Here is an 11,873-nt window from a genome sequence, read left to right on the forward strand (position 1 = left end):
TCCAGTGTTCAGATTGCTGATCCTATATATATATATATATATATATAAAATCATTTCCTGAACGGCTTTCCGTAATATATATATATATATATATATATATATATATATATATATATTTAAACATGAGAATATATATTAAAATATTGAAATATATATATTCTCAGACTTTTAATATATAATCTATAAATTCTCGGGTTTCAATATATATTCTCAGGTTTTGAATCCATATATATATATATATATATAAAATTGATAATAACCAAAATCAATAACAAGAAAATCATGGGAAATCTTAATTTCCTCTTAATTTAGCTCTTAATTTAAACTCTTATAACTATTTTCTTAACTCTTAACTATTTTTGTTGTTATCATTATATTTGTCCAAACAAATGTACCTTTATTTGCACCAGGCATTAAAATGAACATGAAATTGAAGAAAACAATGGTTTAATATTTTTCCCCATGACTGTGTAGCCTATATACAGCGTCAAATCCTGTTTATTGATTGGACAATAATGTATTTATTTATTTGCATTTAACGCGTTTTGATATTGTGTTTACTTTTGAAACGAGACATATGTTCCACAGATTCTACCAGACTAACTGAATTTTCCCTCAGGGATAAATAAAGTAATTTTGATTTGATTTGTTTATCACCAAGGTCTGCTTTAACTTTGACGCAAAACAAAAGGAGAGTGACCTTAACGCTCCCTACTGTAATACAGGAAGTCTCTTAAAGTTAAAGTTAGCTAACTTTAATTACTGAATTTTCTTTATCTACGGTCATCTCTGTGAGTACTATGTTAACTTAACTTAACGCTGTGCGTAATGTTACTGTTGAAATGCCACGTTTTATTTCATATTTTTAAAAAATTCGCCAAGTTTTACGACTTTATTTTGACAGGTTTTTTTTTATTTTGGCAGGTGTTAGGTACCTGAGTGAGGACAGCTGCTAAGAAAATTAAAGTTAAATGTTTCTTTGTACATTTATCGTTAGAATTAGGTTAACGTGAGTTTATTTCCCTTTTAGACAGCGAAAAAATGGTGCTCAGGAAATGTTGCAGCATTTTAAGCAACAGGAACATGCTGACGGTGTCCAGCCTGATAGGAGTTGGCTTGGGTAAGTTAATGTTATATAATATTATGTGTAATTAACACGACTTGCCTTCATCTTTAAAAACAAAAACAAAACTGATCAGCTATAATAATGCTATAGGTAGCCAAAGCTAACTTCACATTGCTATCTGATTTTTTTTATTTAAGTATATTTATGTGCTATATGCCTTTAAATATTGACTCATTATTTTTCTGAAATAAAGCAAAATTGAAATCTTAAACTTTGTCACAAGATAAAAACAGACATTACGGAGTTTATTATTGGTTATAACTCAATTGCGACCAAAAATGTAGTTACTGCAGTTAGGCTTTGTCGGGCGGCGTTGTCAGGGCAACCCTTTGATCCTGCAGCCTGCTACTATAGCGTTAGGTACTGTAACTCAGCTATTCTCAACCTTGGGGTCGGGACCCCAATTGGGGTCGTGAGATGATTTCTGGGGGTCGCCAAATCATTTTGGAAGTCAGCTCTGTCTCCACTGTGTTAAAGTGTTTTAGTCTTTTTGGTCATTTTGTTTCCTTTTTTTGGTCATGTTGTGTCTTTTTTGGTCCTTTTGTGTCTTTTTTTGGTCCTTTTGTGTCTTTTTTGGTCCTTTTGTGTCTTTTTTTGGTCCTTTTGTGTCTTTTTTTGGTCATTTTGTGTATCTTTTTTGGTCATTTTGTGTCTTTTTTTGGTCATTTTGATTATTTTGTGGTCAATTTGTGTCTTTTTTGGTAATTTTGTTTCCTTTTTTGGTAATGTTGTGTCTTTTTTTTGGTCATTTCGTGTCTTTTTTGGTCATTTTGTGTCTTTTTTTTGGTCATTTTGTGTCTTTTTTGATCATTTTGTGGTCAATTTGTGTCTTTTTTGGTCATTTTGTTTCTTTTTTGGGTGATCTGAACTGTCCGTGTGAGATTCTGTTCAGTGAGCGCGGGTCACGGACAACATGCATGTTAAATTGGGTGTCGCGACTCAAAAAGGTTGAGAACTACTGCTGTAACTAACCACAAATGGGTAAACAGCACCACCTACTGGGCAGTTAGAGTCATTGCATGTGCTCTGACAGCTGGACCATAACAAACTGCCCCCATCCAGTTGTTTATGTGATTATGATCCTGTGAAATAACGTCATGCAACATTTGAGCTCTAGCTTTTTAATTATAAGTATTTTATTGCTTGCTCTAAGGCAATGCAGTGCTGGTCATATGTTAATCAGTATATGTGTTGGTCACTGATTAGAAACCTTTAAATTATTATTTTAAATTAGAGTATGGGTGTTGCTTTGTGTGTTTTTGTTGTATTTTTATTGTTACATTGTGACATTGGGTATGGATCTACCTTGTTGTCTGACATAGTAAATTGTATTCTAACGTTAACTTAGGCATTTTAGGATACAGAGCACATAAATTAAATCCAAAATAGACCTTTAATGTATTAGTATCAGCAACCATGGCAACAGAAGCTAAACAAACCAAGTTTAATGTCCAGTGTTGCAAAAAACAAACAAATAAAAAAAAAACCCACACACACATAGAACACTCTTCAAAGCAAAATACAATAATAAGTTAAAATGTATCATTTGGTTATTTTTTGTTGGATATATTTCTGTGATTAATATTTCTTTGTTATTATTTCGTAGGTGTTGTTTTGGGCATGGCTCTGAAGACCTACCTCCATTTGTCAGACCTGGAGAAAGAGTACATTGGCTTCCCAGGAGAAATCCTCATGCGGCTGCTTCAGCTGGTGACCATTCCTCTCATTGTGACAAGTGTGATAACAGGTGAGTCACAGGTGTGTTTCTCAGTCGACTGTCAGCTGTTGATTGTCATCATTTGGTTCTACATGCAACACTCATAAATGACTTTACTGATGCTCTAACGTTCAGTCTCAACACCTCAGCTCATGCTTTTGTTTTTAACAGGAGTTATCACTATGAGTCTTGGCACTTCTAGAAAAATCACCATGCGTGCAGCGGTGTACTTTATCTCAACCACTATCGTGGCTGTTGCTATAGGTAAGTACAACAGAAACAACATACAACAGTTGCAAATTTGGTAAGACCTTACTAAAACTAATGCAGTCCTGCAGTATTCCTGCCTTCATGAAGGTTGGGATGTTGAGTTTGTATTGAAACTATTTAAGGCAGGGGTCTCAAACTCAAATTACCTGGGGGCCGCTGGAGGCAGTTATCAAAATGACCAAAAAAAGACACAAAATTACTAAAAAAAGACACAAATGACCAAAAAGACACAAAATTACTAAAAAAGGCACAAAATGACCAAATAAAGACAAAAAATGACCCAAAAAGACACAAAATGACCAAATAAAGACAAAAAAATGACTCAAAAAAACACAAAATGACCAAAAAGACACAAAATTACCAAAAAATACACAGAATTACCAAAAAAGACACAGAATTACCAAAAAGACAGAATTATTAAAAAAGACACAAAATTAAAAAAAAGACACAAAATTACCGAAAAAAAGACACAAAATTTCCCAAAAAAGTAATTAAAGGGATCTTCCACACACAAAAAGTAAAGTGCCATTCATATAAAACTCACATTAAACTTTCATATCAAGGTGGGGGCCACAAAATATCGTCACGAGGGCCGCAATTGGCCCGCGGGCCGCGAGTTTGAGACCCATGATTTAAAGGATCTGTCAGTGGTAACTGTGAATTTTTCTGCGCTGCACAGTTTCGTCATACAAACATAAATAGGCATGTATTGAATTATATTTTTTATGCTTTAACTCTGAATCATGTTGTTTGAATTTTCAGTACTCTAAGTGGCACTCCAGTTTTAACTTTTTGTGAGCCATTAAAACATTTACCCAACTTTTATACTGTGACATAACAATGAAAATCATGCATTTCCTATTAAAATACATGCAAGTATTTGCAGTAGGGTATTAAAGTATTTGAATACTTAAACTGTTTTTGTAATATTGATGTGAGAAATGCACCAAAGCAACTGAGAAAAACTGTCATCACTGGGTCCATTTGTTTTGGAGTGGTTCTGGAGATAATTCAGCTCCTGGTAAAAATCCTCTTAAATGATGAACAGTGAAGGAAATCTAACTGGGAGAAACTGACTGCAGTGCTATTGAAGTATCTATGAAGCTTAGCTGTTGTAGTTTGTCAGTCTGGTGTGGGATTTTAATGTAGTTATTGTAAATGTTGTATTCAGTTCATATGAATCAATTATAAAATAAACATTTTTGCTTCCTGTGTTCACCTCTGGATTATGTGTTGTAGGGTTAGCATTGGTCATGCTGGTGGAGCCTGGGGTCGGGAACAGTGCAGGTAAAGTTCCAAAAGATGATGAAGATGATGAAACCTTCTCCTCAGTCGAGGCCTTGATGGATCTGATCAGGTGAGAATCAAGTTTCCTTTCATTTCCTTTCAGGTTCCTCCACATTTACAAGCTGGACTACACTGCAAAAAAAGAAAAGTTGGGTGAACTCAAAATTTCAAGGCAACCAAATTCTATAAAATTTCAAGTTGGACAATTAAACTAAACATTTTAAGTTTTGTTTTTGAGTTTGCTCAACTCAACTGTAAGTTGTACTAACTTATAATTTTATATTCTAATAACTTTTAATCCTTACTTCTGCAATGTGCTGAATTGGCACGATTGTAACGCTGCTATGAAATGTCAGCTAATGTTGCGACCACAATTTTGAGTTAGCTCTGATACGCTAATGGCTACTCTTGTAGCTGTAGCAAGCAGTGCCACTGGCATCAGTTAGTCGCTAGCATCAGTTAGCCGCTAGCTTTCGCTAATGACCAAAAACCTGTTTGTGTTTAAATGTTGAAAATGTGTACGTTCTCTTCTACAACAAAAGACGTACAACACTGCACAACACAACTCAGAAAAAAAGTCCCGTGTCATTTTAATTAATTTAATTAAGGGTTGCTTACCTGTGTGGACTCCAGCTCAGGCAGCACAGCCACAAAGAGACTTCAAGTGCATTGCCAACTCGGAAAGTTGGCTTTTCCGCATTTCACAACAAAGAAATAAGAGTTAGCAGAACTATTGTCCCATGTTGTGAACCCCAACTTAAAGATATAAGTAACAACAACTCACCAACTTGTTTTTGAGCATACGACTGGCTTGCTTACATTATTGCCCTAAATGTCAATAATTTATTTTTCCAAGTTTTACCAACTTAAATCACTGTTTAAGGCCAAAAAATACAAGTTGGCTTTTTTGCAGTGTAATATTTTTGCTCATCACTTTCATGTGTTCTTTTCTTTTCTCTTCAAAGGAACATGGTGCCACATAATCTGGTTCTGGCTAGCTTTCAACAGGTGTGTTTTATCACAGGTATGGACTACGCAGCCCATGAAGGAGACAGTGTAATAATCAAGATGTGAATCTCTTCTTATCTTTAGTACAAGACTCGGAAGGTGGAGTTTGAAGTTGAGGAAGTGGATGAAACCACTGGCTTGCTAACGGTAAACTATGAGAATTCTTTCTTGAATTTAACGGTGATAATTGTTGTCAAGTGAAGTTGCTATCAAGCACTAAGTTTCCCATCTCATTTTTAGAAAAGGATTGAAGTGCGTCTGGTGGGCGAACACATTGATGGACTCAACACGTTGGGCCTGGTTATCTGGTCTGTTATTTGTGGACTGGCCCTCAGGTCGATTGGAGAAAAAGGGAAAGTCTTTGTGGAAATCCTTACCTCCTTCAACTCTGCCATTAAACATGTGGTTAGAATGATAATAAGGTAAGAAGAAAAACCTCTGCGTTGTCAATAGGCCTGTCACCATAACACATTTTTTAGGACGATATATATTCCCAGAAACTATCACGATAAACGACAGTATCCTTGTATCGATGTCGTTTTAGATTTATAAGCTCTAGTGCAGCCCGTAGGAAGTATGTATTCATATAGTGGGAGATGAAGTAGATTTTTCAATTCTGGCCAAATGAGGTTGTGTGTAAAAGTGGGATGTACAATGAGGTGTAATACTCTAGCGTAGTGTTAATATTTATATATTGAACGATAAGTCGATATAGTAATTATCGTGACAGGCCTAGTTTTCGATATATTATTTAAATGTGGAATATGAAAGTTGAAATTCCTTTTATGTTGATCTGCTTTTAGAATGTAATTTTGCCACTAATTTTCCATTAATAAACCACTGAAATATTCCTGTGATTGTTCCTTCTGTTGTTACATTTCCAGCTACATGCCGATAGGAGTTCTGTTTATGACTGCGAGCTACGTCGTTGAGGTCGGGGACAACTGGGAGACCGTCTACAAGCTGGGAATGTTCACGGCAGTGGTTATTGTTGGGTACGTTCCCCTTTTCACTGTGTATGGAAACTGCCACGTTTTCAAAACGACTAGATCCTTCTGCTCCCCTTTTCCAAAAACCTAAGATAAGAACAATGTTTTCAGATCAATATATACCAAACTTGGGCGTTCCCGGTGGCACACCTGGTAGAGCGCATACCATAGAGGCATTGTCGTAAGCATGATCATACATTGAATTGAACAATGTCCCTCAATTGACCTTTAGCTATACATTGATGTTATGAGAAGATTTGCAAGAGTCACAACTTCAGTGCAAAAGTAAAAACAAAAATCACAGTTTGCATTTTTCACTTTAGCTGTTCATATCTCTGACAAAAGAAACAAGAGTACAGATTTTTACATTAAGGAAAGAAGGATACACAAAGTCTAAGCAATAAAAACCCAAAGACCTGATAATTAGAGTAAAAATGTGTTTTATTTTTAGGGTAATTTTTTTTGTTACTTGTTTTTAATTTAACTTGTGAATTTTAATATAGGTAGAGGCCTGTAGAAGCCTTTTTGGGTTTCTTTCCACTAACTTGCACCTTCCTTTTTTTATTTCTTTATCATTTTTTTTGTCTTATTATTGTGCAAAATAAAAAAAAATTAAAAACTTCAAAGTGCAGATGCTATAATCAGTCATTTTTGTCTGGCGTAGTCAGTATCCACTGATCAGTTTTTACTCTTCTTCAGGCTCATCATTCACGGAGCAGTATTCCTCCCGCTGACCCATCTCCTGATTTTAAAACAGAACCCGCTCCCTTTCATTCAGGGCATTTCTCCTGCCATAAAGAGAGCCATGCACATCTCCCGCAGGTAAGACAACTCACACTCTTATCTTTGTGTCAGCCATCAACACTATAGTATCACAGAAAGGATTAACATTGATAGATATTTAAGAACTAACAAGGACTGCACTGTGTGTCCAAGCTCCGCCTTCACGCTCACTTTCCGGTGCTGTGAGGACGTAAACAAGATCGACCGCAGAATCACTCGCTTCATGCTGCCACTCGGCATCAACGTCAACATGGACGGAACGGCCCTGTATGAAGTGGCAGCTGCAGTTTTCATCGCCCAACTTAACGCCATCAACCTGAACTGGAGCCAGTTAATTACTCTGGGGTAATCAAACATCACATTCTCCTCCACTCTGTTGTGTTTTAGGGGTTAAATTCTATGCAAATAGGACGCAGAAATCAGTTTAAACACGAACACACACTCACAAATATAGATGAATATGATGCTGGTCATATATTTGATAGCCAGCATGAAAAAAATACAATATTGGTGCTTTTAGAGATGATGAATGCAAGAAAAAGACATCATACAGATGCATCTCAATACATTAGAATATAATGGAAAAGTCCATTTTTTTAGTAGTTCAAGTCAAACAGCCCCAACCAAGTATTGAGTCATATAGATGGACATACTTTTCAGAGGAAACATTTCCATATCGTCACACTGTTAAAATAATCACCAAGTCATTTTTTGTCAAAATTGTTTTTTTTTTTTTGCCTAAATCATCTCCTCATTGCCACCTATGGTAACATCACCTACATCCTCTGTTGATCAGATCATGTGATTTTACCCCTTTAAGATAATGGCCTATGTCAAGTGTGTGACTTAAGCAGATTTATTATGCCTACGTCAAAATAAAATGTGACTTAGGCAATTTTTTGAACATGCCTTTGTGACTTAAGCAAGATATAGTAACACTTTATTTTGAAGGTGTCTACATAAGAGTGACATGAGCGTGTCATAAACATGACATGGGATGTGTCATGAACATTAATGACACTTTGAAGTAACATTAATGCTCATGATACTTGTCATGTCATGTTTCTGACAGGCTTGTGTGACTCTTATGTAGACACCTTCAAAATAAAGTGTCTAATGGATCTATATAATGTGTTATTTCCACTTTTTTAATTGAATTGCTGACATAAATAGACATTTCTATGATATTCTAATTTATTGGGATGCACCTGTACGTCATACTTGTGTGTTTCCTGTGCAGTGTGACAGTAGCAGTGTCCAGTGTTGGAGAAGCAGGGATCCCAGCGACAGGAACAGTCACCACTCTCTTCATCCTGACAGTTGTCGGGATCCCTGTGAGGGACGCTTCCCTCCTGCTGGTGATAGAATGGCTGCTGTAAGTTTTAACCCATGAATCAAACAGCAGCGTGAGGAAGCACATATCCCACAACTCTGCTGTTTGTGTCTTTCAGAGATCGCTGCAACACCGGTGTCAACGTCCTGGGAGACTGCATCGGCGTGGCGATCGTTGAGCATTTATCGAAAAAAGATCTGGAAGATATGGACGCACGAGGAGAGGATATGGGAAGGTGATTTATTTATTAATACTTTATTGCAAGGCTTCTTACTTTCACAAACATAATCAGTCATTTCATTTTCTTTACAATATTGTACCTTGCATCCCCCCCCCCCCCCCCCCCCCCCCTTTTTTTCAAGGTATACATTCACAAAGTAAATAACAAAAACATAAGGTAAACAGACAAACATATATACAAGGCAAACTGGTATTCCCCAAATGAAGATCTCCAAGAAAAGGAATAAACAACAAACTAATGACACAAAAAAAAAAAAAAAAGATAATAATAATGTGAGAAAATAAGCGGTGGTGCATGTATGCATGTTCATGAATCTGTGTGTGTGTATGCATGTGAGTGTTAGTGTTGGGGAGGGGACCATTTTGTTCATCTCCTTAATTTGATTAAATATTTCTCTTTACAGTATAACTTATTCCAAATATGTATTTGTTCCCTTTTTCTAAAAGTTAGTCTTTCCATCTCTAAACTTTGTTCTGCTGTTAATACCCATGCTCTTAATTTTGGTGTATTTGATTGTTTCCATGCTTTAGTCACCTGCTTCAGGACGGTTACTCTCAGTAAATTAAAAAAATAAATGTCCTTTGCTCTTATCTTATCTTTCCCGAGATCTCGTCTCTTCTCGGGAAGGTGATTTTTTTGGGTTTTTTTTTTTTGACAGGTTTAACAGAAATACATATATATCTCCTTTATTTAACCAGGTAAAAGTCTCATTGAGATGAAAAAAAATCTCTTTTCCAAGAGAGACCTGGCCTAAAAAGCAGCATAAAAAGAGAAAAGTGACAACATTTAAACACAGTCATTATAAACAATTACATACAAATAGACCGAGATACACTGCAAAAAAGGTGTAGCTCAAAACAAGATGAAAACACTAAATCTGAGGGGAATAATCTTGCTGCATTGGCAGATAATTTCACTTGACAAGATTTCTTAAATTAAAATTATTAAATCTAGAAATAAGCATGTTGACCGCTTAAAATAAGAAATAAACTCTTAATTTAAGAAATCTTGTCAAGTGAAATTATCTCCCAGTGCAGCAAGATCATTTCCCTCAGATTTAGTGTTTTCATCTTGTTTTGAGACACACCTTTTCTGCAGTGTAGAGACAGACAGACAGAACTAGGGAAGGTTACGAACAATAAATGATTGTATCATCTGCATAGAAATGAAATGAGGCATTTGATACGTGATCACAAAAACAGGACTCAGTAGCGAGCCCTACAAAATACTACAATTTACACAATGATCTGATTTTTTAATCCATATATCATTCAGATTCTGCACAGAGGACCTGGTAGATGACGCTGAGGATCTCCTGGTCCGAGTCCACACCAAGAAGTCAGCAGCTGGAAGACAGCCGAAGTAACGTAAGCTGAGCTCAGAATAAACTGAGTCTGAACATCAGCAGCACCAACACTGACTCATAACTGTGACGAAAGTCTACAGTTTGGTTTTCATTTATTTGCTGTTGATTTGAGAAAAGTAACTTTTATGCAAGCCTGCTGGCAATGTTTTTATTAAATGCATTTATTTGGAATGACATATTGTCTTATTTAGTATTATATTTAATGCATTAGCAGCGTGAAGTAGGTTGACCTAAAACAAAAATCTGTTTGAGTGTGAGAAACCCATTTGTTGGCTCATTTATTGGCTGTCACTTGTGTTGCATTTTTAATTTGTTTTTTGTCGTCTGTGTACTTTTAAGTAAGCCTATGAGCAATTATTTGTTAATTGATTTTCTTTTTGACTGTGCTTTATGAGTTATGATTTATTAATAGTTGCTGATTTTGTTTATTTGGAATATTTTTTTATGCTTATTCATTAGCAAATCAATTTCCAAAAATGGATTGTATTACTATCTCTTTGATTTGTTAATTCCTTATTCATACACACTGTAAAAAAAACAACAACTGTGTAATTTACGGTAAAATACCGGCAGCTGTGGTTGCCAGAATTTCACCGTAAAAAATACAGTGAGTGCGTTTTCTAATGTAAATTTTAATGTAAATATCAGCAAAACCTGTAATTTAGACTGAATAATAAGTTATTTCTAGGGTAATTGTGTCCTTGTGACATTATGGTATTTCTCCATTAATTTTACATACATTTGAAAAAATATTTTTACAGTTTTGTACAATTTCTTGATTTACGGTAATTAAGTGACTACTGCGGTGATATACATTTTTATTTTTATTTTACAGCCTATTTCTGATACTATTTGACAGTGTTTTACTGTAATTTCAGTCTATGGTTAATTCATGTATTTGTTGTCACATTTATCCCATATTTTGCATTTTAATTTTGCCAGTGTGCTTTTAAATAAGCCTATTCCCATCTGTTTGTTTATAGTTTTTGTTTTTTTAATGTGATTTATTTGGAATCAAATGTGTATTTTATGTTTGTGTATTAGCAGCATGAAGAGGGTGAACTTTAAAAGACCTCTTGAGTGACAGAAATAGACTCTTTTATTTTCTTAATTAATTTCTTTGCTGTCACATTTTGCATTTTTATTTTGTCCGGATACCTTTAAATAAGCCAATTGCCTATTAATTGCCTTTTCTTGTCCACTTTAATTTAGCTTAATTGATTTTTTTGTTGAATTTTATGTTGGTGCTTGACTTTTGCTACTTTTGTTGTTGTTTTTTTGTTTTGGATAAAATCACATCTCAATAAATAACAGAAAAATGAAACATGTTTCCATCTGTTACAGTACGTTTAATATGACTTGTTGCATTGTGGACTTGTTTCTCAGTGATTAAAATTAATTTTCTGTGTCTGCTTGAATTGTTAGTGGGGAAATTTTAGATCACACTGGGATGACAAATTTGACCTTTAAAGAAGTTGCAAAACATTTGTTTTTTGCAGTTTTTCTGACCACAGCTGTACTTATAAACTACACAATAAATGCTTATTGCAGCCTCACTTTTCAAATTTATTTATTTAACAGGGACAGTGCATGGCTCTGAGCCGTACCAGAATTGGCTACTAGCTAAATTTCATCTGTAGTCCCTGGGCAGGAACAAATAACATAAATCTAACACAAACAAACAAGCCTTTCAAACAGCAACAACGAAGTTTCACAGTTTTAAAACACAATACAACACAGGACAACAGCAAGA

At 35.2% G+C, this 11,873-nt stretch overlaps 1 protein-coding gene across 1 annotated transcript; it reads left to right on the forward strand.

The window, feature by feature from the left end:
• The first annotated feature begins 628 nt into the window (after positions 1-628).
• LOC131976837 (excitatory amino acid transporter 3-like) lies at positions 629-11,528 on the forward strand. Its single transcript, XM_059340057.1, has 14 exons — positions 629-791; positions 1,031-1,120; positions 2,733-2,873; positions 3,015-3,107; positions 4,353-4,470; positions 5,366-5,408; positions 5,493-5,555; positions 5,649-5,830; positions 6,293-6,403; positions 7,097-7,219; positions 7,334-7,525; positions 8,421-8,555; positions 8,632-8,748; positions 10,030-11,528. The coding sequence occupies exons 2-14, from the start codon at positions 1,042-1,044 to the stop codon at positions 10,118-10,120; spliced, it is 1,488 nt and encodes a 495-aa protein (XP_059196040.1). The 5' UTR covers positions 629-791; positions 1,031-1,041; the 3' UTR covers positions 10,121-11,528.
• Positions 11,529-11,873: the final 345 nt, after the last annotated feature.

This window comes from Centropristis striata, chromosome 1 (assembly GCF_030273125.1).
Source record: "Centropristis striata isolate RG_2023a ecotype Rhode Island chromosome 1, C.striata_1.0, whole genome shotgun sequence".
In the NCBI taxonomy this organism is placed as follows: Eukaryota; Metazoa; Chordata; class Actinopteri; order Perciformes; family Serranidae; genus Centropristis; species Centropristis striata.